At 49.8% G+C, this 27,265-nt stretch overlaps 8 protein-coding genes across 8 annotated transcripts; 3 read left to right on the forward strand and 5 right to left on the reverse strand.

The window, feature by feature from the left end:
* Positions 1–526: 526 nt before the first annotated feature.
* Positions 527–2,401, forward strand: RhiXN_06939 (uncharacterized protein; the record flags this gene model as incomplete). Its single annotated transcript, XM_043326755.1, has 4 exons — positions 527–668; positions 728–856; positions 902–1,084; positions 1,134–2,401. 4 exons carry the CDS (start codon positions 527–529, stop codon positions 2,399–2,401), a joined length of 1,722 nt encoding a protein of 573 aa, XP_043185227.1.
* Positions 2,402–4,859: 2,458 nt separating this feature from the next.
* On the forward strand, positions 4,860–6,983 carry RhiXN_06940 (uncharacterized protein; the record flags this gene model as incomplete). The annotated part of the gene is made up of 9 exons (XM_043326756.1): positions 4,860–5,045; positions 5,111–5,451; positions 5,589–5,629; positions 5,749–5,840; positions 5,897–5,994; positions 6,043–6,230; positions 6,306–6,326; positions 6,414–6,787; positions 6,852–6,983. 9 exons carry the CDS (start codon positions 4,860–4,862, stop codon positions 6,981–6,983), a joined length of 1,473 nt encoding a protein of 490 aa, XP_043185228.1.
* Positions 6,984–8,744: 1,761 nt separating this feature from the next.
* RhiXN_06941 (WD-40 repeat-containing protein) lies at positions 8,745–10,107 on the reverse strand (the record flags this gene model as incomplete). Its single annotated transcript, XM_043326757.1, has 3 exons — positions 8,745–8,974; positions 9,029–9,523; positions 9,915–10,107. The coding sequence occupies 3 exons, from the start codon at positions 10,105–10,107 to the stop codon at positions 8,745–8,747; spliced, it is 918 nt and encodes a 305-aa protein (XP_043185229.1).
* Positions 10,108–12,913: 2,806 nt separating this feature from the next.
* RhiXN_06942 (Rho guanine nucleotide exchange factor scd1) lies at positions 12,914–14,744 on the reverse strand (the record flags this gene model as incomplete). The annotated part of the gene is made up of 4 exons (XM_043326758.1): positions 12,914–13,755; positions 13,797–14,198; positions 14,249–14,672; positions 14,709–14,744. 4 exons carry the CDS (start codon positions 14,742–14,744, stop codon positions 12,914–12,916), a joined length of 1,704 nt encoding a protein of 567 aa, XP_043185230.1.
* A 319-nt stretch (positions 14,745–15,063) lies between these two features.
* On the forward strand, positions 15,064–15,368 carry RhiXN_06943 (uncharacterized protein; the record flags this gene model as incomplete). The annotated part of the gene is made up of 2 exons (XM_043326759.1): positions 15,064–15,207; positions 15,237–15,368. The coding sequence occupies 2 exons, from the start codon at positions 15,064–15,066 to the stop codon at positions 15,366–15,368; spliced, it is 276 nt and encodes a 91-aa protein (XP_043185231.1).
* A 485-nt stretch (positions 15,369–15,853) lies between these two features.
* On the reverse strand, positions 15,854–18,782 carry RhiXN_06944 (Rho guanine nucleotide exchange factor scd1; the record flags this gene model as incomplete). The annotated part of the gene is made up of 6 exons (XM_043326760.1): positions 15,854–16,417; positions 17,366–17,452; positions 17,501–17,682; positions 17,751–17,970; positions 18,018–18,149; positions 18,195–18,782. 6 exons carry the CDS (start codon positions 18,780–18,782, stop codon positions 15,854–15,856), a joined length of 1,773 nt encoding a protein of 590 aa, XP_043185232.1.
* A 2,646-nt stretch (positions 18,783–21,428) lies between these two features.
* RhiXN_06945 (uncharacterized protein) lies at positions 21,429–23,817 on the reverse strand (the record flags this gene model as incomplete). The annotated part of the gene is made up of 13 exons (XM_043326761.1): positions 21,429–21,554; positions 21,594–21,744; positions 21,792–21,976; positions 22,042–22,200; positions 22,413–22,417; positions 22,468–22,635; positions 22,685–22,835; positions 22,886–22,951; positions 23,004–23,043; positions 23,094–23,212; positions 23,263–23,335; positions 23,394–23,581; positions 23,605–23,817. 13 exons carry the CDS (start codon positions 23,815–23,817, stop codon positions 21,429–21,431), a joined length of 1,644 nt encoding a protein of 547 aa, XP_043185233.1.
* A 1,089-nt stretch (positions 23,818–24,906) lies between these two features.
* On the reverse strand, positions 24,907–27,211 carry RhiXN_06946 (WD-40 repeat-containing protein; the record flags this gene model as incomplete). The annotated part of the gene is made up of 4 exons (XM_043326762.1): positions 24,907–25,179; positions 25,237–26,632; positions 26,685–26,774; positions 26,982–27,211. 4 exons carry the CDS (start codon positions 27,209–27,211, stop codon positions 24,907–24,909), a joined length of 1,989 nt encoding a protein of 662 aa, XP_043185234.1.
* Between the last annotated feature and the right edge of the window lie 54 nt (positions 27,212–27,265).

The following is a 27,265-nucleotide window of genomic DNA, read 5'->3' on the forward strand; positions in this document are numbered from 1 at the left end:
CTTCGCGGCGCGTTTGAAGTTCAATATTATGGGACCATACAGCTGCTATAGGCGTGATAAATATTCTAGGAGATGCTCCTAGGCCTAGGTCTGGAATGCTTTTTTTATGTGTCAGGTCACTTTTTGTCTCGATATCTGGCGGGGAAGTTGGGAAACCCGAAGGCGCTAATCAAATTAGAGGAGTAGGGTCAGTTGCAACTGTGCTCTACTGTATAACGGGGTTCGCTCCTCATCTGTTGCACCGCTTTTTAGCTATACCCGATGTAGCAAACAGATCGGTTTGATACAAACAATCATGTTGGTACATGCGCTATCAACCCCATATAATAGGAGCCCAGTGCGACCCCCCCCTTCTATCTAAAGCCGGTCTTGATTTATTCACTTTTTCGTCACTATTGTCTCGCGTCATCGCACGGCCTCAGTCAGACAAGGATTGTTTTCTTCTTACACATATATTACTCATCCGCAGGTGATCATACCACACCTCTCAGTCTTTCTCTAGCTTATGTTGTAATAACCCTACCAGATGGAGTCGAAAGAATTCTCCACCGAGCCCCTTCGATGGCCAGTCGATGGCACCGAGTCAAAGGAGCTCGATCTGGCTTATAACTCGGTCCCCTTGCTCCCTCACGACCCTAATGCTGCTAAAGAGACCGGCGTTACTGAAGGTCTGTCCCCGGGCGTGGCCGAGGAATTAAGGACAGGCTATTTATGGCCTTGCCCTTAGTTATACACTTCCTTGGATCTGTTGGGATAGCAATGACCCTCTTATACGGTCTCAACAGAACTCAACTGTACCTGGAGCGGCAGCCACGAATCAAGCTTGCTGACGGGAGCGAGGACTCTAGCACTCTGGGTCGGTATAATATACTGCAATCGGATGTTGTGACGATGCTATCAGGCGCGTTGATGATACTTCGGTGGATTGGTGCTGCCTGGACTGGACCGCTATGTCTGCGCGTCATGTTCTTCCTTGCGGAACGTAACGGGGTATACCGACACGATATATCGTGGATAATCAGTTACGGGATTCTCCCCCCCGAAGGCCTACTTGAGGCATTCCCGGAATTTCTTGATCGGGATGGTTCTCTTATTTACATTGGCACCGTACCCAGCGTCACCGCTACTCACAGGTGCCATATCCTGGGTCCCCAATAGCTCTACTCTAAAGCCTTCAGGGTCTTTGTCGAGTTACACTATCGCATATACGGGACTGTTATCGGATACCATTAAGCAAGTTGGTTGGGACTCGTACGACTTTCATGCCAGCTATGCCTATAGCGCCAACTTCCGGAGTTTCTTAGTGAAGAATTTGAACTTGCCTTGGGGCCAGAAGGTTGAAGAATATGTTTTTAAACGTGTTACAAGCTCTGTCGCCCGTCTGGACGTCAATAGCACGGTCGATAGCATCTTTCTACCGTATTTCATAGTCAAGAAAATCGAATGGCTCTCAGGACCTGACAATTACTTGAACCAAACATACAACGAGATGGTAAACCGTTCGGATATTTACCCTAACTTCCATGATGTGATGTCAGAACCTCGGGGAGCCGCATTAATGGCTAACCTCAGACCTGATGGTAGTGCCAACATAACACAAACCTGGTCACTGCTTATCAACGTCCAGATGGACCACATCAGAAGCTCCCCATCCATTCGCTGCAGCAACTGTACTTTTATAGCCCAAAACACCACCATACCTACCTTTGGATACGCTCTAAATCAGACAAAGGTTGGCGATGTTATTTACGAGTTGTATGGCTGCTTCGCCTACGCCAAAATATCTTTTGAGGCAGGCGTTGGGCTGTGTCGAAATTGTCGCGTCAGCGCATTCTCCACGGTTCAAAATGACACGGCAATGGAGTGGCTAGAGGCAGGGCCGCCAGTCAATGGCGCCGTGCTTGAAATACCCTTCATATATATGGTATTACAAGATATGTACAAGTACCTGCCTGCCATCGCGCCGCTACGAGAGTCACTTCCGGATCCAACCAGTGACCTCGAAACTTACATCAAGGCGTTGCTCACCCGCTGTTACTCGAGTGTTTGGAACTCATGGACTGATTCCATTTCAAGTGACCTTCCGCCACTAAATTCAAGTTACGCCCCAGCACTTCCAACACTTCAAGCGAGCGTTAGCTCCACTCGAGTCTACGCGTGGCTCGTCCTCCACTTACTTGCCACACTCGCGGGCACGATATTCTTATATCTTGAATTATCATCAAAACACCTACTCACGGGTGATACACGTATGGTTATGTTCGACATTGATAGCACCGAAGTGCCTGTACCTAACAGGAAAGGCAAGTCCGGGAAGGAGGAGCTGCTCGGAATTAAGCCAGATGAGGATAGATGGAAAGTAATAATAGCATCTGGCTTCCGAAGACGGGAGTATAGTTAGTGTAGGCCATCTTGTGAGCCATTTTTGTTATCCATGTATCCATAACTTATTGAAATCAAAGTTTAGTAGATATAGCGTGGACGATATCAATGCCAGAGCTAGGTTGTGTTCGATTATTGAGTGTGCTCAAGTATTTTTAATGCCTCAGAGGGCCCCAATAATGTGTTACCCTCCGACTCATATCTTGCACCCTACGGTATACATGCGTGTATGCTCAGTCTTTCTCGGGAGCGCAGGTGTGTCGAAGCTGAATTTAGAACAATACCAGCCTTGACTACGATGTAGTGAACTATCTTGTATGTACATAAACGTAAAACAATCTACGGGTACCATGAGACGATATGAAACAGAGTCGAAAATATACACTATACCTTAGCTTTGACTGTGATGCTACTCAATTTTGCGAAACTCGTGAACGGACTCCATCTTTATGTCCGAAATCACACTGTGTCAATTAAAAATACGGAAATTACCTAAGAAACAGCCTTGTAGTACTGGTCGGAAACTTACCGGAAGTCTATTTGTATCTTCGGGATTTCTGCGGCTTCCTCAAACAATTGGTTAGAACCGTACCGAAAACAGTCTACGTAATTGTCCAGGTCAAAAATTTTCGGACGTTCACGTAGACCGTTTTTGGTACGTTTCATCAGAAAGTCTATTCCCTGCGGAAATCTGGTCACATATATTGTACTATACCCGGATAATCTCCGGCTACATGCTAGCGCTTCATACTCTGAAGACAAATGTAAGTTATGCAAGGGTATGCTCTTGGCTTGTCCTACAGCCTGAACTATTTGCTATATTTACGGGTTTAGTCTTTCTGTAGCTGCAGTCTTCATTTACGCATACCCTTGTCGGCGATACAAGCATGGTTATGTTTGATGTTAACACTATCACAGCGCCCATACCAAGTAAAAAGTACGAGGACACGAATGAGAAACTACTAAGGGTTGACTTAAAGGTAACAAATGCAAAGTGGCACCGGCTTCTGGTTATCTTAGCTATAGGCAGTACTAAGCAAAATTGCAAAGTTGTGAGTCCATTTGTTTTATGGTCATTGAACATCCAGGGGTGTTAGCTCGTATCCGAGTATGGTGGTTGCTCTACTTGGAAAAAGTCAAAGTGAGCGCCGAATCGCGTAAGGCCAATATTATTGATTGTGTATGGTTTAACCTTTTTGTTGGCATACATTTGAACAGGTTCCTTTCTCTTGAATCGCATCTTTTTTCGCCCCCCTTAACTACCAGACCGGGTGTATGTATATCAGGCCAAAAGATATATGCAACACATGACGGCGCTTCGCAAAGGAAGATTCATGTGATCTGACTGGCGCCTATTATATTATTTATCACGAATCAAGCTGCACCGCAGATTATATTCATCCCGATAATAAAGCATCCCAATGATAAAGATGGGTTCCAGCTTTTTGTAGTTACCCCACCACAGGTTGCTCAAAAGCTAGTGTACGCTAGGATAATCCAGACGATTCAGGTTAGTATAGTTTACGGGAGACTCTAGTTCGCGCCAATTTATGATGACCAACTAAAGTGCATCCCCATTTTCTCCAATCAGGCGGTTTAGCTCCGGGCCGCTCCAGAAGACCCTGGAGATATCCGGAGCGCTCTGGAGTTAACTGGTCCTTTTGAGAAATAGATGATTTTGTTGAGAAATTAATGCACTTGCTAGAAATCCAATTTGTGGGAATTTTGATTCTTCTCCCTCACTCAGTCACAGCGAGTGCCAGGGACGATGGTCAACAATTGAGAACTGTGAAATGATACGAATCCATTAGCTATAGATCGTATAGATTCCTGGTAATCGCACGTTTACGGGAGAAAAGGCGATGCAATCTGCGTCTACCTAATTACACATCTAGGTCACCTTCCTCTCTATATTTCTTCGTTAGGAACCTGTGGGATAAATCACCCTATTTCTAAGTACAGTATCAACTACGTTAAAGATCTCTTATTTTAGGGGGCATTGGCCGGCCCCACCCAGGACAACGGCATAGATGACATAACATAACGGCTTCGGTCTGTCACGAATTGTGTTGAGTTCGTCATGGAAAGCCCGTGGTAACTTGGCACGATAAACCGATGACGCGAATAATCGGAAGGGACGGATTATACACTTTACATTTTTCAAAGAGGTCAAATTAAAGCCACTGGGAAGCGGCCCTTACTTAGTCTCGACCAATTACTCAGCTGATCACGATATGAGATACGACATGGTCGGCCAAAACGTCACCCACGGCTCACACTCTACCACGACCCCGGCGGAATGCTGCCGTCCAACATCGATTAATCTTCCATATTCTGTATCATTTTATATTAGATAAATTGGATCCTCTCTTTCAACCAACGCCGTTTGGATTCTGCCCTCGGCGTCCTTTGAGCGCTAAACTAAACTAGGACTTCTTCGAACCGGGCGACGACGGCCCCTGCGATCGCACCTCGTCATGTCGACGCATGCACCGGAGAATATACGCCTACCTACACCTACAGCCTCAGAGCATGAACCCGTCAGTGGAGAAAATGGGTCAAATTTAGTTTCACAACAAACAAATCCCAACACCAATGCTGGCCCCACTGAAGCGACCACAACAACTCCAACGCCTGGGCGAATAGCTTTGGACCCAGTGATTGTAGACGCAATTCGCTCATTGTCAAATGAAGCACCTGCACGACAGTCACACCAACGTCGTTCGAGCAACGCATCATCACCTCTTCAGATATACCATTGCCGCCTCCCCGTCAGCCCCGTCAGCCAGCACGACCACCCATAAGCACCCGAATCAGGCGTGCGCTTGGTCTTGCCACTCCTAAAGCATCGCTGGCCTGGCGCTTGGGTTTTGGCACCTCCGAGCTCATTGTCATAGCAGTCTTGCTCGGGCTTTCTTCCCGACCTGATAGTGTTCCCCCCGATGGGCGGCCATTGGTCGATGGAGGGTTTGGGATGAGCCAGTGGCAGGCGTGTGATCGCCCATTAGGCGCTTGGAATATTGTTTGGGCTGTCAAGGCGTTTTTAGGGTTGGGCATGGCATGGTGGGAGTACGTTAGGGCAGTTAGGCCGAGGTGTGTGATGATTCTTGATTCGCCTCTTTTAGAACATATTCCTATTTCCTACAAAAACTGCATAGCCTCAGTTTGGTCGAATGTCTACATGTCTAATAAATCTTATTTTGTAGTACGGATCAATTACTTGCTGTGGAACGTGCGAGACTCAGCCGTGAAGTTCGACGTGTAAGGAGAAATAATTTAAACTCGGGGAGAATGAGATCAGCGCCAAATTCTCCAACAGGTTGTTGTTTCTCCCGTTCATTCGGCGCATATTCTAACACGACGTAGGCCCAACATCTCCCAACGGACCGATAGCTTCTCGCTCTCTCCCTCATCATTGGACTATGGGCGCTGGTAGAGAGGAAGATTTAGATATGATCGTGCGTCCTAATGACTTCTATATCAATGTGATCGGGCCAACGTTATTCTAATTTAGGACGCAACGATGAGTGGTTCCCCTCGGTCTATCGAAATCGTACAAGGAATGAGGAGGATCAGAGAAAGGCGAGAACATGAGGAGCGTTGGTATTCACGGTAAGTACAAGCTGTAGCGCTTTTCTTTCGATACTTACCCCTCTCTAGATGTTCATCCTTCCAAGTCCTTTATGGATTGGTCTGGTTTGTTACCGCCAATATACTCCTATATGGGTCAATCGCCTCATGTCGATACACTTCTCCTTATATTTGGTGGCTTACTTTTGCTCTCCTGTGCCTTGGATATTTGGTTGTCGCCGAGATGCTTTTGGTAGCATTAGTAGTATTTGTGATTGGTCCGTTAGTTTACGTGAGTGCTTGTTTCTTATCGTAAACTCGTGGCATAAACTGATTCGATTCCATGTGCACAGGTTACTATCAACATAATTTTGGTATGCATGGGCCGTAACCCAATCGACCCGGAGGCCGAATGGGTCATATCAATCCTGACATACCTAAAATGCCACGCACAATGGTAGACCGCATACCTCTCGTCATGTACATCCCTACCGCCACAGCCACGACAGAGCCAACAGAGCCAACAGCGCCCGAGCCCGCGCATGTATACCCTCCAGCCACCTCCGTGCCCACTACACCCACCGCTCCCAAACGTCGATTTTTCTTTCTCAAAAAGAAACCGAAAAAGTCCAACACGGATCAGAGCAAGAATCAACCAGACGATGTGGAAGCCGCCGAGTGGGAAAAGAACGAGTATCCTTTTGTGAAGCTCGAAGCGAACCGGGCGGCTTGTGCTATTTGTCTGACGGACTTTGAACCTCCGAGAAGGGTTGGGGAGGACGGAGAAAGTGCGGCTGAACCGTTGCGGTTACTGGCGTGCGGACACGTGTTTCACGTGAGTAGTACAGCTTTAGCTGTGACCGAAAAGAGCCAACTAAATGATGATTTGGTGGATACAGAAAGAGTGCCTCGATCCGTGGCTGGTTGATGTGTCTGGTAGATGCCCGACGTGCCAACGACCGGTCGAAGAAGGAGATTTGAACCCCGAGGAAGGAGCCAAGAAGAAAAAACGTCGCTGGGGTCGTGGGTGATCAAGACTCCTCGACGACACTCGTTTAAGCCTATGCATTTTTTTGTTACTTTATTCTCCATGAGGGCTCTCGTCGGATTTATGTTGTCTGTCATTCTGTAGCTATAATTCAAGCATAGTGGGCGATTTGTACGGTTATTGAGAAGGATGTGGTTTGCTTTGGACTAATTTGGACCATATTCAAAGTTAGCCACCGGCACTTTCCGGTTCTTCGGACAATCCTGCCACTGCCTCTGAGCTCTTCGCCACAGCTATTGAATATCTGGTGCGAAATAATTACAATGAAACGCAGAACAAGTGAGAAAGCGCCCCAAACCAAGCCCACTTGGCACTTGTTACAATATTCAATGCCGTCGGGCTCGTTTCTGACCTTTTTTGTTGATGAAAGACAGTATCTGTAACTATCTTGGTAGGATGTGCTCTGTCTCATAATACTGTTATGTCGGCAATACCATTGTTGGACAAACTGGCGTGAGCCAATTTATTTACATGCAAAGTACATGGTAGGATCTTCAAGGCGTTGTTTAGTCAGTCAATTCAGGACGGATACCTGATGAATGTATGTCACACATACGGTCTCGAGTCAGAATATTACTTACAGTGGCTCATAGCACGTTTCCCATCCGTTAACAATCCCGGTGTTCGTAAAATCAAGATTGATAGGCGGTTGATGGGCCATGAGTACGGTATTCTGAGGTGTCAGTAGGACGCCCCGCAGGTCAGGCAGAATCCAAATGAGTGGTCGGTTTTGGCTGTCACGAACCCATCCGTCGTCGTCGATCTCCCAGTAAAAGCCACAATTCTGTTGAAGATCATTGACATTGCATATATCAGGATCATTGGGATATACATGTATGAATCACGCTGAAAGGTCGGTGTAAGCAATCGAGAGGATACGAGATTAATGCACGGTCATCTGTTCAATGTGAGTCGTGCCACACACGTATTGTATGATCTGCGGACCCCGAAACAACCTGGTTTCCGTCGAGGGAGAACTTGACCGCAAGGGATTGATCTACATGCCCCCTGAAGGTGGCAATTGGTGACCTACTGGCCACATCCCATATACGTACACCCCTATCCAAGGACCCAGAGACGAGCCGTTCCCCCGGAAGGAGAATGAAACAGATGAAGCAGCGTCGTTGTGGCCTAGAAGCGGACCGTCGACGGCACACCCTACATATGTGCTCCACAGACATATAGTCTGTTGAAATGTCTTGTAAATACTGGAACTGTTTAGTATTTTCCATGCACAGTAATTGAGTTAGTAAGTACGAGTCATTCAATGCGCAGCCATATGCAGCACTTTACCGTATCACTCAGTAGGTATCTTAGGGTATATAAAGGCTCACGTACGAGTCCTCTATCCTTACCTCTCACTACCAACGTTTTTATTGTCTTTACTTCTTGTATAAGCATTTAGTTTAGTATTGAATACATATATATACATCATATCCCAGCATAGTCTTGTCAGTGGAACCAGAAGCAAGGAGGTCCCCATCAGGGGAGCACGCTATGGAACGGATGCAACTAGCATGCATGTGCACCGCATATATTGTACAATTGCACTGTGCAAGGTTAAAATACTGAAAATAAGAATGTGTATTTAAGTAGGAATTGAACTGAAATCAAGGACAATATATGCTAACTTTAAATATCAATTCTCCCTTGGTCTAATTTGTACTGAGGAAAGCATACTGATGTTGTAGTTTTCAGGCCAAATTGTACTGAAAAAAGATGCCTTTTACTGATATAATGATGTTCAAGATCTTATCACGCTATATTGTTGTTTCCCAGTACTAGCATCCCACATCATTAACCGCCAGCCGTTGTCACCAGACGCAAAGGTCTGACAGTCGGGCGAGACTGCGGTCGAGTATACTGCTTTGTCGTGGCCGGTCAACTTGTGAGTCTTCTTGTCGTTGTCCCATACGTATGTTCGGCCCGATTTCGAGCCGCAGACCACGCGTTTGTCCTCAAGCATAAATACGGCTGGTCAGAACTGTTTGTACCACGGATTGTAGTCGCCATCTGTGTCTATCGGACCAATTGTATACTCCAGCTTCCTGCTTTGCCGTTGCCATACATAAACCATTCTATCTCTTGATACTGGGTAGATGTGACTGCTGTCAGGGGAGAACCCAACTGAGAGTATCTGCTCTTTTTGTTCCATGAGTGCAGTATATGTTGGCTGTCCGGCTTGAATATTCCACGTGTGAACTGTCATGTCGTGGGATTTGGATACGATATACGAGCCGCAGTGCGAAAACGATACTGGTGTAACCCAGCGACCGTAGCCTGTCGAGTCACCGCCTTTCGCTTGCTTGATGGTTGCACCTGGTACCTCCCATATCCGCATGTTTTCATCTAGAGAGCCAGAGACAAAGCGAGAGCTATCGGGCGAGAACGTGAACGACCTGACAACGCGAGTGTTCCTGAACAGCGAGAGGGTCTGCCAGTTATCTGTGTCCCAGATGCGCATTGTTCCGTCCTCGAGAGCCAAAACAAGCGACTTGCCATCACAGGAAACATTAATTGCACCTACTGATGATGTGCTTCTTTTGAAAGGGCCTGTCACCAGCCTTCCGTGTTTGGTATCTCAGACCCATATAGTGCGGTTCCAGGAGCCCAATACTATCTATTTTCCGTCGGGCATAAATGAAAGTGATTTTATGAGGCTTGTATGGCCGCTTAGTCGCCCAACGATAACCTGATCTGTGGAAGAATCTCAGAGATATATATGAGTCAGATGTGGCCGCTAAAATAGTGCTACAAGGCGAAAATCTAATAGAAAGTACTTTCTCTCCGTGGTGACCAAGTGGTCTACCCTTTATCTTCCAGTCACTGGTACTCCAAACACAGACAACTCCGTACAGCGACCCGGAAACAAGCCACCGGCCATCGGGGGAGTAGGCAACCGACCGGAACTTACCACTACTCCCTTTTAGTGAACCTGTAATTCGCTTTCCGCTGCCTATATCCCAGATGCAGACGGTCTCGTCGTCGGATCCAGAGCAGACTTGGGCACTGTCTCGCGAAATCGCGACAGCCATGAACGCACCAGTATGTCCGTCAATGGGTTCAATGGCTATTTGTTCAACGCGCTGAAGTGGCTCAAGGATCATGCGCTGGAACTGTACTAGTGGAAGCTTTGTACGGATATCGGGATCTTGCTATAGCACCCGAAGTAATGAACCTCGGAACGGGCGAGAGAAATGGGCGAGTTGATATCACTGTGGTGTGATAAGATCCTGAAAGTCAGTACATCAGTAAAAGATTCCTTTTTTCAGTAGGATATGGCCTGAAAATTACAATGTTAGTATGCCTCCCTCAGCATGAATCAGACTATGGAAGAATTGATACCTAAAATCAGTATGTATTGATCTTGATTTCAGCTCAATTCTCACTTAAACACACGCACCGATTTTCAGCATTATAACCTTGTACAGTGTGTGCGATTGTGGGTAGAATGAGTTTAACATTAAGACATTCGGGTATTGACCTGATACAGAAGAAGCCAGCACCAAGTTCACAGTTTTTGTCGAGGGCAGAGCACAAAGTGGTCGCTATCCTAGTCTTGCCGGTTCCGGTCATTCCGGTTATTCCGTTGATCCAGCACATATTCTCTCCATTGGTAACAAACCAAAGTTATCCTGTGTTCATAATGATAGGCGAACCACAACATGCAGAGGCATTACATGAGACACTGACGAGGGTGACTGGATGTCGTCCATAATCATGGCCTTGGAATGGCATACTATGCGTACGCGTGTGGTTTCAATCTGTCTTTGCCTTTTTCAGAGTTCACCTACCATCTCTAAACACTCATCGCGCATCTAGCTCAGTTGAATCTACGTTACGAAAAGCCGTTATTTTCACATTGGCACTGAAATGGGCCATTTCCTTCGTATTAAATTTGGATTTAGCACTTTCATCACCTTGCTTTGAGCCTTAGTTATAAACTCTCGTGCCTTGATCAAACCACTTTTGGTAATATTATCTGACGGAATAGATAGCGTTTTGACCCGTTCTTTATAGGGAAATTTTCTAGCGTGGTTGACAACAAAATCCAAAAATGTACTGAAATCCGTGCAAGCTGATGGTATAATGTGTGTCAGATGAGCGACAGGGTGGTCGGACCTTAAGCTGAAGACGCTAGCAGTCCAATAGCCACTCGAATTGGGAGTAGAGAACTGTATACATTGATTCCAGCCTTTAGGGCGTGAGGTATAAACATGCATATGCACTCTACGAATCCATCCAGTCCCCTTCCCAATGTCCGTTCGTTCTTTCGGTGGCGGTGCAGGGCAGCCGCTACCTAACACATAATAATGGTCTTTGGAGTATATTCAAACCCATACACAGCAGCCTTAGGCAAAGAAGGACAAGAAACCGGAGTATCATAATTAATCAGTCGTACCACCTTCTGTCTCCAGGTAAATTGCGAGAATATAAAGCTTTGCTCATACTAAATTTTATCATGGGTACCATTGGTCTAATGGCTGCGTATTCTCGAATCATTTTACCCCCTCTGAGCCCTTGAGTACGTAACGGGATCTGCCCAAGGGAATCCGTTTGGGTTGGCTAAAAGAAGCCCTCGCGTACGGATTTCGTATCTCAAACAGAATGCCGTTAAAACTGCGACTTAAACAGCTGATAAATCCGTTTTCAAATCACGAAAGCTACGCAATGTGGGATTGAAGACTTATCGACTTGCCCGAGTGTATTTGGATGCATCTGAAAGCCCAGTTGAGCCGTGATCCACAGAGTTGACATGGGGATTATCAGCGAGTTCTACATGATTCCAAAAGATACGAGAGCCAAATGCCTCTGAACAGTTGGAGCGCATACATCCACATGGCCATCGGCATAGAACAGCCCAAACGGACTTCCTCAACACGACAACGCTGCCGAGAGCTGAATCGATATTTACGGCTATCATGGTTATACATAGCCGTCAGAGAAGAAATCAACCTATTAATTAGAAGCTCGATACAACCCTCAATTCGTCACCGAGACCTTCCGTCTGCCGTGCCCGACCACGAGAAGCACAATCAAATCAAGCCTAGTTCAACGCGCAGCATAATTGCACACATATGATTTGTCCAGCATCCAAGCCCTAGAAGACATACTTGTGAAATCAGCATATGCCCCAACCCACCCAAAAAGGTAAATTACACCTGTTACCTCGCATATCCAGCATTTTCTGACGTAAGATCGACATTCGACGTGGAACCCATTGTTTGCATTGTACCCCGAATTCTAGCGACCATTGTCGTAATAACCGGGACCTCGTGCACCCTCAACTAACGTGAATAGCTCACACGATACACAATGAAGGAGAACGAAACCGTCTTTTGCTTTGTATCTCTATCAGCAGACTACAGAAGAAAGAAATCACGGACAAAAAAGGGGAAACCCATGCTATAAACCCCGATCAAGAATAGATAAAAAAAAAGTGAAAATAAAACGACTGTGCAAGGCCGGCAAACATCATAAGGAGAGCGAAAGCGAGAAAAGGGCATAGCATAATGAAAAGGAAAAAAAGGAAGGAATAGGTAATTGGATCAAGAAACAAACATGCCCCTGGGCTCATCTCAAGATACCAAAAAGTGAATGAAATACTAGAAATTGACAATATGCACAAGGAACAAGAACTAGTAACACGGCACAAGAAAAACCCGGGGCAAGGTTTTGTTCAGTATGATTCAAGATAGCGGAATAAGGTGGATCATGCATGGGTAGGGGTGGGGTGATCGTTACAGCAGTCGATACAGGCGGGGGTAAAAGGCCAAATAGTCCAGCAGGGTGTAAGAGTGTAGATGGGTAATCAAATAGAGGTTTTAGGAAATGTTGCAAGGTCGGGAATCGTCGTGCGAAGCGGGACAGGGCATATTGAGAGACGTGAAGAGAAAAAGTGAGAACAGACGCCTATGAGACCCAAAGCTCAACACCTCCGCTGGCCGTCCTCGTTCCGTCAAATGCCATTTGCACGTCGTCGTCGGATCCGAGCGAAATCATGTCCCCGTCCTCGTCCCGGTATTTAACTCGCAACGGTGCATCTCGCTCCCCGGCTTCGCCGCACAACCGTACCTTGTGGGCCACCTTGGTTACCAAATCATTGAAAACCGTATCCCGGGGGACGATAATCTGGAACAAATCCGTCTTGTAATGCACCTTGACGCGTACCGACTCGCCCGACCCAAGTAATCGCCGCGCTATACCCGCACCGTCTCCAAACGGCGTAATCGGACTCTGGGTGTTGGTGGGCGAGTACTCGGAGCTCAAATTCGTACTCTCGCTCGACCCGCTTCCCCGTTTTTCCTCTGGCGAAGTGCCCAGCGAGCTCGCCGAGCCATTGCCATTCCATCGCGGTACGGGTGGAGGAGGTTGTTGGGGTGGTGCAGCTACATATGCGCTCGGCTGGCTCGCGCTCCGCATCCGCAAGTGAGGAGGCGCGGACCCGTTGCGCGGGGTAGGGGTAGTTGCCGACTCGCGCGACACATGGCCGTCATGATCTTCCCCTGGATGTCCGCCCTCGTGGACCTTGGGCATACTCTCCGTACTCGCGTTCTGGCTATCATACGCCGAGCGCAACCGGGTGGAGCTAAACTTGCTCCGTAAATTCTGCACGGGCCGACTCGAACTAAAGCTGGGCTCCCGACCGGGTCCAAAGCTCGCCTCGGATCCACCGCGCGGAGGCAAAGGTGCGCCCCGAGGGATCGAAGGCAATCCACCGGTTGGGGGAGGCATGGGCGGGGGTGTTGTCGGTACTGCATCATCGTCGCGCCATCTGCTCCCTCGGTCCGCGCACGTGGTCGCTCGTATTCTCCGCGCTCGCGTTCCCGCTCAGGCGGCTGGGACCGGCGAGCTTCCAATGGGGTCGCCCGTCCAGACGCGGGATAGTCTCCGTCATCCTCTTGCGCTACAAACGGATGGCCATGGAGCCTTGGCGTTCGGGGACCAGGATAGGGGGGGAGGGGTTGGTTGGAAGAGTAGGGGGGAGGGGTGGCGGCATAGCTCAGTGCCGAACTGGTCGACAAGGCCCGATCATGTTGTTGCCGTGCGGCACGGTCGCTCGCTCGTCGATTCGCATTCTCTTTAATTAATTGATTTATATTGGTCTCCCACTTGGTCAATTGCTCCTCGGATCGGCATCGTAGCGTGAAAAACTCGAGGTCGTCGTCTCCGCGCCACCAAACTTGCAAAGCATGGCCTGCGAACCACTTAACAAGAAGAAATTAAGAAACGAGTAATAAAACTTACTGGGCTTGCCAGCGACAGTCTTGGTGACATTATTCAAGAAAATTCTCCCCTTGAGCAACAACGGCGTCTTCCTCTTGGCTCCAGCTCCCAACGCGGGGGAAGGCATCCCACCAGGCCCCAACGACTGCTGCTTCTTCAAGAGCGACCCGCTCTTGCTGACCTTGCCGATCGTCCCGGCCTTGCGCGGGTCCATGGCGACAACCTCTTTACAGCACAAGATGATCTTTTCAAACAAAAAGACGTGGTACTCGCGATCGACCTCGGCCTTGGTCACGATGAAAATATCCTCGAGCAGGAGCTCGCCGAAATTGTGCAGCTGGTGGCCTTTCCAGTCGTCCACGCGGGCCTCGAGCGCCTTGACCGTGTTCCGGTTATCGACTTTTCGTATCGTCTCGTTGGCCTGGTCCGCAATTCGCTTGGCGACCTGGTATCCTGTTGGAGCTCGTCATAGTGGGGATACGTCTCTTTGCTCGCGCGCTTGATCAAGTCCTGTCATGTAGGGAGGGGAAAATTCGTCAGTTGTTTGCTCGACAAAAAGTTAGACGTGACCGAGCCATTCCCAATCCGTGCGAAATGAAGAGCAGCGTACGGACAGCGGTGCCTCGTGGATCAACCCAACTGATGAGCCCAGAAGCGCCGCCACCTGCCTCGTTGCGATGCACTCATTAATTGACCACGCTCTCCAAATCCCGATTCAGCTACCCCACGACCGAATCCAACCCACTCGAACCGAGCACGCAAAAGGAGGGCAGAGAAATCGCCCGCTCCCATCAGTGCGTCATAGAGCGCCAAGGTCCGCATACAGGTGCACCAAAATGGAAGCACGCGTCCAAACTGATTTCGTCCCTTCCCCCGCTTGCCCAGACCTCAGGGACGCGCCATCCAACCCTCTAGGTCCGACAATCTTCCAGCGAAGAAAACAACAACCCAATCACGCTCCTCCAGGTCCTCCCGACACCGTACGTCGCGCGCCTGATGTAAGCGGTAGGTGCAAACAAGGCGTGTCGCCGTCGCTTCGCGACAATTTACAAACAAACCCATCGCTATCGCCATCGCTGTCCAAGCAGAGTGTGGCCATCATTTGATGCAAGACCATCCGGCCATCACTCGGACCAGATAGGCAGGTACAAATAGACCGAATAGGCACGGTCTCCCCTCAACATAACCATAAAAAAGTCAACTCACGAGTAGCTGCAAGTGATACTTGCAAATCTTCTGTACCGGCTTGATGAGAAACATCGGCAGTTCAGTCTTGGGGTTGACCACATGGGCAAGGTTCTGCCAAATCACATCACGTCAGTCGGCCGAAAACGTGAGATAAATCGGAGCGAGGCGAGGCGAGAGGAAGAAAAAAAAGAAAAATGAGATAATCAGACGAAAAACGATAAATATGGAATAAATCAGAATAAAATAAAATATGCACGAGACGATCCAAAAAAGGCAATAATGCCGGCTTGGGCTTCGTCCAAAATAGGAACGCAAAGCAAAGCGAAGCGAATCGGGGTCTCAAAGCCAAGTTCGAAGCTAGACTCTAGACGTCCGATGTTCGCTTTCAAGTCTCCATTCGCTCAAACCCCAATTCGAGTTCCCCCGCGCGTCCCGGCCTCATCTCGACGAGGGGAGACGACCCAATCCCAATCCGAACCGAAGTTTCATATTGCCAGTTCCGACCTCTGCATCACTAGCTCCTCGATTTTGAATCCCATCTCCGACTGTGAATCCGACCTTGGACCCATCGCGAAAGAACCATGACAACCCGTGCGGGCCGTTGCCCAGAGCGACCCTTTCCAAAAAGGCAAAGGTAGGACCCCGGAGGCTCCACCTCGACGTCAGGTAATCGAAAGTCTGGGAAAAGAGTAGGAGGATCGTGCGAGTAAAAGTAAAGGATCGCAACGAGTGAAACCAGAGAGAGTGCTGTGTTGGTGTGATCGCGACTAGCAGGAACAAGTGTGGAGTGTTTACGATAGCAAGGTCGCGACTGTGGAGGAAGAAGCGCAAAACGGTTGCGACAAGGTGCAATAGGGGATCGAGGGAACGCGACCAACCCATTCGACGTTGGAAACCGAGAACGACAATTACGTTGGGCGCCGATGGAAACATGCCCCAACCAGTCCCCGGCGGAAATGGCGTGCTAAACTGGTGCCGCGGATCTGCTCTGTTGCTACGATTCTAGGCGGGGTGGTCATGTCATTCAGTCGTCGGGCGGATCGCTCTGATTGACCAAGTCTGCTCAAATGACTCGGTGGACAGCTCGGGCCAAGCCCGGGCGGATCCATGATCGGCGCGGGTCGAGCCAAGTTCAAGTGTGGCGCGGGTCGGTCCAAACCAGAGGCAACGGAACCAATCCGGGGTGCGCCACGGACATGAGGATCACCCGAGTCGTCGCTAACGCCGCCGCCGCCACCAACATGAAAGGGGAACGGCTACCCTAGGACTTGAAATGGCCATGGACAAATTGGGAGTCGCCATGAACATAATTGAGTGGTTGCCGAGCGAATGATTGGGCAAGCGCGCGCAAAACTAGGTAATTGAGTGACGGCGTTTGCGAGTCGAGGGCGTTGGTTGGCGACAAGATCGGGGTCGATTGAGAGGTGGGAATGGCCGATTGTGTTGGATACCGGATGTAAGCGTAACAGATGCCGGAGGTGCCGTTGAGGAACAGAGACCGATGATAGGAGGGCTGAGACCGAGTGTCGAGATCCATCGAATTAAAGGTGCCGAGTAGAGCAATAGGCACCGAATATAATCGGAAAAAGTACCGAGAATAATCAAGGCATAATGACCAAGTGCCCTCGACCAAAAAAAAGCGCCAAAAAGCACACCAAATCAAGAAAAACGGCGAAAGCACCAGCGAGCTAGTGCCTTGACTCGCCCTGGAGCAACCCGATCTAGGTCCCATGCCATCCTCCCAAGCCAATTGCCAGGCCGAGCTATCCCATATATCGAGGCTAGCCCCACAATGATTGCACAAGCCGTCAATAGGCGTACAATGGCTAGCGTATAGCTTTGGTAAATTACCAACGCTATTGCGCAAGCTCCACACAACAAAGGAGCCAAGATAAATGGTGAAATAAAGGGAAAAGAAAAAAGGAGCAAGGACGAGTAATGAATACACACCATGAGATTCTGCTCTTGAGACAGCATCAGCTCGCTCGCATTGGTATAGTTGGCGCAATATGGTTCGTATACGGCAAATTCCTCCTCCTGCACCACAATCAGCACCAAGTTGATAGTAAGAGACGGAAAACGCACGTTATCAATGAACAATAAGCCCCAACGCTGATCCTCCCACGGACATTGTGCGGTGCCCTCCATCTCGATCAAGAACCTACGGCCAAAATCCAAGAGCTTTCCAAGACCGGGGAACAAATGATGGACCGTGTCGGCATCGACGACGTTCTTCTGAATGAGCTCGCGTGCGTATTCGTGCATGACTTCGAGGTCAGCGACGTATTTTCGCTCGGCATCGAGAGTCTCCTGGATGTGTTTTTTGCGGAAGGACTCGTCGTCTGATAGGGATGGGGCGGTGGGGGGAAAGGGGAAGCCGTTGGAGGGAGCGTCGACGGGTGAGGTAAGGGAATCGAGCGAGTCGGATGGGAAGAGGCCGGGTGTGGCGGGTATGGAAGTGCTGAATTGGGATACAAGGCTGGGGGGACTGGGGGAGCGGGTGAAAAGATGGATTCGGGGAGACGTTCAAGAAGGAATATGACAGTCGAGACGACCTGTGTTCCAGTTAGCTCGCTCGGCAAGGGAATCAGACTGTACACACCTTGACAAAGCCATTTGTATTGTTTCCAAAGAGCTCTGAAACGGTAAACATCTCTGGCTGGCCACGTAGATCGCCCGACTCGGCGAGCTGCTTGAGTCCCATGATGAAAAAGGCAGTGGCATGTTTGGCATGCTAGTACGGTTAGCACAGGTGGAGCGATGTACCCAAGTGACTCACTTTATTCGTTGGAGTCTTGGACTCTGCACTCGCCTGAGCCAGCTTTCGTTCTGTTTCTTCGATGCTGCAGTCGATCTGCAGTGGGTCGACTCCAGGCAGGGCATTGTAGAGGATGCAGAGGGGAACACCAAGGGCCAAGAGATCCCACAACTGGCGCACTGGATCCGTCGACTGGCGTGCCCGCACCGTGCTGTCCCTGGGCCCCTTTTGCGCCTCGTCGTCCTGCGGCAGTCCCAAGCGTGGCGGTGCCCGTCCCGAGTTCGAGAGCGTGAAAAACGAGGCAATTCCCTCGATCCGGAGTAGTCGTCCAAGTGCATACGAGCAGCGCTGGTACAGGCTTTGGGTGCCTGTCTTGTTGACTAGCGACACAGTGTTGGCCAGGGGTGCGCTCGGAGTGGCAATGGGTGTCGGAGTGGGAGCGAAAGACATGGCAGGAGGAACAGTCGGCACCGGACTCGCCGGCACACCACCCCCATTTCCACCCATAGGGCCCAGCGCCGCAAGATTGCTGCTCAGCGCAGGAAGGAATCCAGGATCCTGCACAACAGGATTCGACGCGCCCAGCAGCGACTTTTTGCGCGGAGCCATCGTGGTCATCGTTTTACCTATTCACTTCCCTCCCCTCGTCTCGTGCCCTCTCACAATATGACCTCCCAACCCTCAGGACCCCAGCCACCTTCCCTTCCGCGGAATCACCCATTTGCCAATCGCTCGTGAGCGCTTTTGGCCGTGTTTGGTTTGTTTGTTTCACCCCGTTTTGGTTTTTTGCGCTGGATACCAGGCGTGACGTAGGATCTTCTTGTCTAATCTAATGAACACTTGCAATTCCTTCCCACTTCCATGTTAATCATAAAGTATACTATCGTCCTATTGTACTATCACAACGTCACCCGTGGCAACAATACCATCCGCCACCCACCAGCCCCTTTATTCATGGTCTAGGCATTCGAACTCTCATCGCGTCTGTGGGTAGATCATTCTGCTCTCGGCTCCGGTCGTAATCGTAAATGACCTGGGCGTATCACATACCGGGCTAACGTCTTATCGTCGGGTACATTGCTATACAGTCGGTACACTATATACAATGCACTGACTGTACATGTACGAGTCTATAGATGCGGTGCACTCCATATCCACCTCCCAGAATATGTACGTTACCTCTCGGCGTATCAATCGCAAACGATACTTCCCACAAACCTAAACTTTGGCGACACGTAGGACCGTGGCGATAAAGATAAACCTTTAGCTGACTATACAAATCGACGACCACAACCTTCATACGAAAAGAACAAGATGACACACCAAGCGTGCACTTGCCTTGTGTACCCCTTGATAACAAGCTTCAAGGATACGGATACACATGCCACAAGTTCTCACACGCACACATACATACACCCACATACCATCGAGATAGACTCGTCCCTGACCGCCCCTGCCCCCGTCTCCGGCTACTCACGACGGATACACCCGATCATGAGATCGGAATATGTCGCTTTTGAGATACGAACCCCCCCCCTGTATACTTCGAATTCTCGCGCCTCCTTAGCCCCGCATACGTACACACCGATACCATGTATGATTATCCAGCCTACACACTCATCTTCCACATACATCCCCGAGCTATACAATTCATTACACGTCATACGCCTCCCTCACTTATAAATCACCACCGTACATAAATGACAAAGCGCCCCCTGTCAAATCGAGTCTATACACCTTGTCACCTGTTTGGACTAAAATGAACCAACTTGAATAGGGGGGGCAAGGAAGCCGCGATCGGGAAAGACCGGTATCGGAACGAGTGTACGAATCGGTCGTGCGGCGCGGGTGTCCTAGTACATACTCCGAACCAAATAATCTTATATGTATATACCCGTTAAGATGTACAACTGACAAGGAGCAGAAATCGGCTCGTAGCGAATAATGATCATGAGCCGGATCGGTTGCACAGGACGGATATCGGTCGGGACCTAGAAAAGGCAAAAAACCTTAAAATGCAAATTCCAGCTCTGAGTGGCCGGGGGCGGATTTAGGAGTCGTACGTGAAGCAGAGTCACTCACGGGCGTACTGTGAGAGTGGGCGAGAGAGATCGGGATTCACTCTGGGTGCCAGCGCAAGGCAATTCCCGGGTCATCGGTGTTCAGAGTGATGTACGGTATATGCATCGTAAATCGGCGTTTGCTGCGTATCGGGGTTTAGAGGGTATATGCGTGCCAGTGCGGGGTACTCCGTGGGGAAACCCAACTGTAACGATCGCGGTGGGATGGTGGGATGGACCGGGTCTTCCCTCGCCAAGTACCAAAAACACCTCGTCGACCGAGTGGTACAGCAACGATCGTACGAATCCTACCCTCACGCTTAGCCAGGAACCTGATCATGCAAGGTGTTCGACCGTAGTTCTATGATGTACGTCAAAGCATACGGACCTCGGAGCGTTGTATCGCCGTTCTTGATGATCATGACTAAAGTGATGACTGTGCTTCGTCTTAGTTCGGCGGGTGCATTCCCTGAATGTACAACACACATCCACCGAGTCGCCGAGCTGCCCTACAGTACTAGTACATTACAGTCCTTTCGCAGCCTCGGTATGCTTCAGCTCGTACACCCCAATACCTAACAATGCACCGAGCAATACGCCCGCGCGCCGCACGGCCATCCCGTCATTTGATCGTCGCATTGCGCGAATAAAAATGGAAATAGCCCTCCCAATAACTACATCTCGGCCCATGATAACCCAACAGCCCAGCCCCCAGGTAAGCGGCCGCAGCACAGCTCTTTAAAACTGAAGGACAGGCACACGACGTCTAAAAGCTCGTGCCGCGCCCAGAGAATCCCCAACCCCACAAAACCGTGCTCCACATGCCACGTGACCCGGGCTCTAGAACCTTTTTGGTTTGATCTGCGCTCGCATTTTTTTAGACTTGAGGAGCACGGCGATCAGACGTTCGACTAGCGACGCTTCTTTCCTAGGATACAATGCCTGCTGCTAAAAGGCAAAACACAAAGACAAAACAGCTGAGGAAGACAGCGAGGCCGTACAGGCATTCCAGGCCAAGGACGAGCAAGTGCGAGATGGGATGAGGGATACAAGTGATATTTACCAGGTATGCGACAGGTACATCAGCCATATGATAAAGCTAATATATCGCAGATAACAAAGCATGTTTTCAGGCAAGCAGAAAAGAAGGTAGTTTCGGTGGAAGAAGTCGCAGCTGGTTTACTAGCTCTCTAGCCTACCAAATCCGCTTGACCATAGTGAACCTAGTCAGATCCTCCAGCGCCACTTTTTTCCGCGCTGCTCCTCCACCCGCATCATCCGCCTTGCGATTCAGTAGAGTCTTGAGCTCCCGATTGTAGCCCTGATTGTCCGGTTAGGGTATGCTCCACGGGCCACCAACCGCCTCACCTGTTCTTCCTTCCTCCCCAATCGGATTCCGCCCAAACTTGTTCACATCTTCGTCTTCTTGAACCCGTGTATCCATGTATTTCTTACGGCTCGTAGCATAGACGAGAAGGTTGACCCCGAGCATCAACTTGATCGTTACCAAACTGCCCGCCGATTAATTTAGTCCCAATTTGGGTAAAGTATGCCTCACCATAGCCAAATCAGAACCCCCAGCACTGCACACTGCGTCGCTCGCTCCCACGTCCAGTTCCATTCGTGCAGCGACATCACATTTGCTGACAGCTGGGAACCAATGAGAAGAACGAGTACAGCAAGCGGCAGAGTAGGAAGGCCAAGACGTCGAGCGACGAGTGGCGATTGGTCGACGTATGTATTCTAGTCGTGATAGAAGGCATTGATATTGGATATATTGGATATACAAGATAGAGTGACAAACCCACCTTACGAGATGGTCTGCGACTGCCGCTGGCGAGCAGATCTCGACAGAGCACGTCAGTATATCGCTCGTAGACCGAGGGGCGGATGTGATTGAACTTCGTGATAAACGCATGCTTGAGCCAGTCGACCACTAGCTCCGATAGCAACACCGTCATCACTGGCTGTCTGATAGTTAGCTCTCAGGCAGTTGACCCCAGTACGCGACTTGCCGAAAAGATGGCCCAGATCCTTCCTCCGCCTATCCCACTCAGAAAGTTCACCTTGAAGCTCTGGGGTAGTCCCGAGCTTTCCAAGTCAAAGCTGTCCGATGACAGCTCAATTGTATTCCGTAATGCGATCACAAGAAGCATCGACGACAGCTGGAACCTCTCACGATATCTACGTCCGGCGACGTCAGTCAATCACCACGAGAAATGTATGACACACACCTGCACATGTGATCTGGAAGAGGTTGTCTTTTTCAAACTTTTTGAACACGCTTCCCTTGATTTCCACAAACTGGTTCGAGATCAGCAATGTCAGCAGCGCATTATCGTAAGAGTTGATAGCAACGTTGAGCGAGATCAGCTGGTATACCAAAACGAGCGAATGAAGGACTGTAAGCAATATATTAGTGGTATCATCTGGGATACGATGGTTGCCTACCGAGATAACAGCTGGCCAGTCCAAAGTACAGAAAGGGCCGCAGCGTCTGGGAGGTTAGAGGGAGCCGATACGTCAGCGCCAGAAGCGTCGAGCGCGAAAATAGACAGTCAAGGATGTCTTGGCCAAATGATGTGCACAGCCGGTCGGCAATCTGGAGGATGGTAAGTTTGTACCTGGATGGTGGGCAGGGTACCAATTTACCTCCAGGGCATTGTATATAACATATATTTGATGTTGTCTTGACCGCGGATGGAATGGTATATCTTGCTGGCGTCCGTCAGAGGAATAAGGGTTGACATTGCCAAATCATAATCAACACTCGCAGCAGGTCGGCTTTTTGAGAAGGTGGAAGTGTGTGCCTGTGATCGTTAATCAGTTTCGACTCAACGAATCTATAGAATAAAATCACTTGGAGAACGTGATGCAGTTGACGAACAGTCGACATGCGGCGAGAAAAAATCGAATAGGCTGGATGGTAAACGTATGCAGGAACGAGTCCAAACACAGAATATAGCCGAACCCAACAATCTAACCGAGGTTAGGTGCGCAGCTGACTTCGACACCCGCCACCGACATACCTTTTCGATAGCAATCGGTATGTTCAGGAAGTTGCTGACTCTTTCCCACTTGAGCTCTGGTGTGAATCGAAATCTGTCGCAAGCAGCTCTTCCCTCAGGTAGTCCCATAGCGAAAAGGGCTCATGATCGACTTCGCGCTCTGGGATGCGAAGCTCGGATCGACAGACTCGGGTCTGGCTGTCGCTGAGAACTCAGGTATCGTCGCTCCAAGCACAGGCGTCGATGGGAGAGAAGTATACGTCATCCGTTCTTCCAACAAAGGCGTCGACTTAGACGTGACTACGGGCACAGGAGAGGCTCTAGATCCAAAGGAGGTGGACTAGGCGTTGGGTAGAAGCGAACAAGCTCGGAGGGTGCATTGCCCGCGTTGGAGGATATGGTCTGTGGTTGGGATGCAAGCGGCGTGAAACGCCCATAGTCCGGATTCTTGGCTTTAGAGGGCGTAGCCGAGGATGAAGATGTACTTCTGCGCGCGCGTAGGTTACGAGCGTCTGAGTTGGTGGGAGTTACTCGGCGAAGCGGGGAGACGGTGCGCCGAGTGCTGGTGCTAGGCATGAGGATATTGCTATGGGCTATTGATATACGTTCAATTATTCAGATATATACCACTGTCTACCAATGTTATGCGCCAGTCCCCACCAGAGGATTGGTTTTTGGCAAATAGAAGCCGTGGACGATATCATCGAGGTGGCAGGTTTGTTCGTTGAGCACGTGATGATTTGATTCCTTCACATGGGTGTGGAAAGCAAAGTCGGATTCGAATGAACAGATTGCGTTGTACCGGTGTAGCAAGGACTTCGCTTACAGCTGGTGCATATATGCAAGTGTTGGTAGACCAAAGAAATGTCGATCATGATCCGAGTCGTACTAATGTGATTTGGAATTCGCAACTGAGTGCTGACTCTTAGTCAAAGCTATGAGTATGGTGAGCCACCCAAAGTGCAGGGAAATACCCATGGCGTCCAAGTTTTTGCCAAGCATCCACATCCAGGAACATCGGGGCCGCAGCTCGAAAGCACACAAGGGGGCTAAGAATGTGGATCTATGGAAATGCCGGCCGGATTTAACACTTTGCCAGGACCCTGCATATAAGGTAGTTAAGTGCGGCTGGTTGCGTACAAAAGGTCGTGCTTTGGGGGCTCACCGTAAAGTCACGTATCGAGTGAAGCATAGTTGTTTGTTTGCCTGTGCAATCACTCTGAGATGGAACTACGAGCATCTTGAACTTCATGTGCGGAAAATGTGGATACCAGTGATGCTACAGGCAAAGTCAGTGAATTGTGGACGTCATCTAAAGAATAGTCAGGCTTGTTACATAGCGCAGAACTGGCGAGTAGCGGCAAAAGATAAGCCAGAGGAGAATACGTAGTGGCTAATGCAGCCATTACATGTGGAGTCTAACGGTTGTCGCACATGATCAAGCGCTGTTAGAGTATCTAGCCGAATACAATATGATAGCATTATGTCGCGTATGCATGTCACATTAAAATGAGTTCAAGACAACGGTACATATGAATGGTAATTATCACTTTCAAGGCATCCTGCCATGAACCATTTGCAACTGAAGAACTAAATAAATCAAGTGTTGGCTCATTCAGTGTCTGGCCCGAAAGGTGCACTAACACTCACAATGGTCAGTAATGGTCAGTGACACGCTTCCCACTCATTCCCAATCTTAGCGTTCGTAAGCTCAAGTTCGGCCTTGCCTTGGCGTGACATCAGCATGGTGTTCTGAGGCATCAGGAGAGCGCCACGTAAGTCAGGTGGCACCCAGAAAAGCAGGTGGTCGCGACTATCGCGAACCCATCCGTCCTCGTGGATCTTCCAGTTCAGGCTTTGACTTTGTTGTATGTCCTGAGCGCTGGCAGCATTAGCAGCCTTCATAGAAATGCGTGTGCGACAGATAAAAGTGAGTAGCTAGTTAAACGAGTTAACGATGCTCGCACACCTGCTTGACGTGGGTGCATTCCATACCCGTATCGTGGTATCGGCCGAGCCAGAGACAACATAAGCCCCGTTCGGCGAGAACATTACTGACAGTACATAGCCCGTGTGTCCTTCGAGCACTGCAATCGATGTCCTGCTTTCTACATCCCATATCCGTATCGTCTTGTCAACAGAACCAGACGCTAACTTGTCACCCTGAGACGAGAATGCAACACATCGAACTCTGTCGCTGTGGCCTCGAAGCGGATCGCCGATGGGCTGCCATGTATATGTGTTCCACAGACTTATAGTCATGTCATAAGAGCCAGAAGCAAGAAGACCGCCATCATGGGAGTATGCGATAGATGCAATGCGGTAAGTATGCGCTTCAGATATACTGCGCAGCTGCGCTCCCGTACTACCATCCCACATCATCAGCTTCCCGCCACCGTCACCTGACGCAAATGTCCGACCATCAGGTGAGACTGCCACCGAGTATACTGCTTTGTCGTGTCCGGTCAGCTCATGGGTCTGCTTGCCATCTTTCCACACGTATATGCGTCCTGACCTCGACCCGCACACCACTCGCTTGTCGTCATATATGAGTACAGCTGGCCAGAACTGTTGATACCAAGGATCGTAGTCGCCATCTGTGTCTATCGGGCCAATCGTGTACTCCAGCTTCCCACTTTGTCGTTCCCACACATGGATCATCCTGTCGATTGATACTGAGTATATGTGACTGCTATCGAGCGAGAAGCCGACTGAGAGTACGTAGGCGTTGTGTCCTGTGAGAGTGGTGCATGTTGGCTGCCGGCTTGCATATTCCACACGCGAACAGTCAGATCGGAGATCCGGATACGAGATACGAGCCGCAAGGCGAGAACGAAACACCGTAACCCAGTCTTCATGCGCCAGTGATTGACCATCCATGACTTGTCCTATCGGCACATCCGGCACCTCCCATATGCGCATGTTTCCATCAACAGAGCCAGAGACAAGGCGCGAGCCATCAGGCAGGAACCTGACTGACCTAACAACGCCAGTGTATCGAAACACCGAGTGCGTCTGCCAGGTGCTTGTGCTCCAGGTGCGCATTGTTCCGTCCTCGGAAGCTGAGACAAGCAGCCTTCCATCAGGAGAGACCGCAACGGCACTGACAGTTTCTGAGTGCCCTTGGAGTGGACCAGCTACCAGCTTTGCGTGTGTGACATCCCAGACGCATATCGTGCAGTCAAATGAGCCAGACACGATGTGCCTTTCGTCAGGCAGGAAGATAAGTGTACAGACGAGATTGGTGTGACCCTTGAGTGGTCCGCTAACTACTTGCCCTGCGAATGGGTCCAAGAGATATATGTCGGACTCGGATGCGGCCGCCAGAAGTGTACTGCTGGGTGAAACGCAACTGACACCACCTCTTGCCACGGCTGCCGAGTGGCTCGCCCTTCATTCGCCAGTCGGATGTGCCCCATATGCAGACAGTACCGTCAGCTGACCCCGAAGCAAGCCATCGACCGTCAGGCGAGTAGTCCACCGACCGCATCTTGCCGTTGTGTGCCTTGAGGGGACCTGCAATGAGTGCTCCGCTTTGTATGTCCCAGACGCATATGTCCAATCATCAGAGCAGAGCAGACCTGAGTGCTGTCCGGCGAGATTGCAATGGCTCTCACCGCGTGGGTATGGGCCTGAATGGGATCGATAGTCATCTGGCAGGTCACCGCATCCCATATCAGAACTCTCTTATCGTGCGTGCCAGCGGCAATGTATGCGCCGTTGGGGAACATGCAACACACCAGACTGCGGATCCAGCTGGAGTCATGCTTAGCAGCGATAGCTGTCGCTCTGTGGTTTCGAGTCCTTTGACTTGGACAAGCCCGGCTGATCTGTGTGTGTAGCAATGAGCAATGGGCTGTGCAGGAGGCCAGGAGGCGAGCATGGAGACGTAGATGTGGGGCGTGGACTTGGATACAGGGCTGGTAGCGAACAAGGTCACAAACCGCCGTGCATCACGGGCCAGTAGCATGGTGTTTTCAGGGTGATGTTTTGTCTATTCAAGTCCTCAGGAGGAGCTTCCATA

Source organism: Rhizoctonia solani, chromosome 13 (genome assembly GCF_016906535.1).
Source record: "Rhizoctonia solani chromosome 13, complete sequence".
In the NCBI taxonomy this organism is placed as follows: Eukaryota; Fungi; Basidiomycota; class Agaricomycetes; order Cantharellales; family Ceratobasidiaceae; genus Rhizoctonia; species Rhizoctonia solani.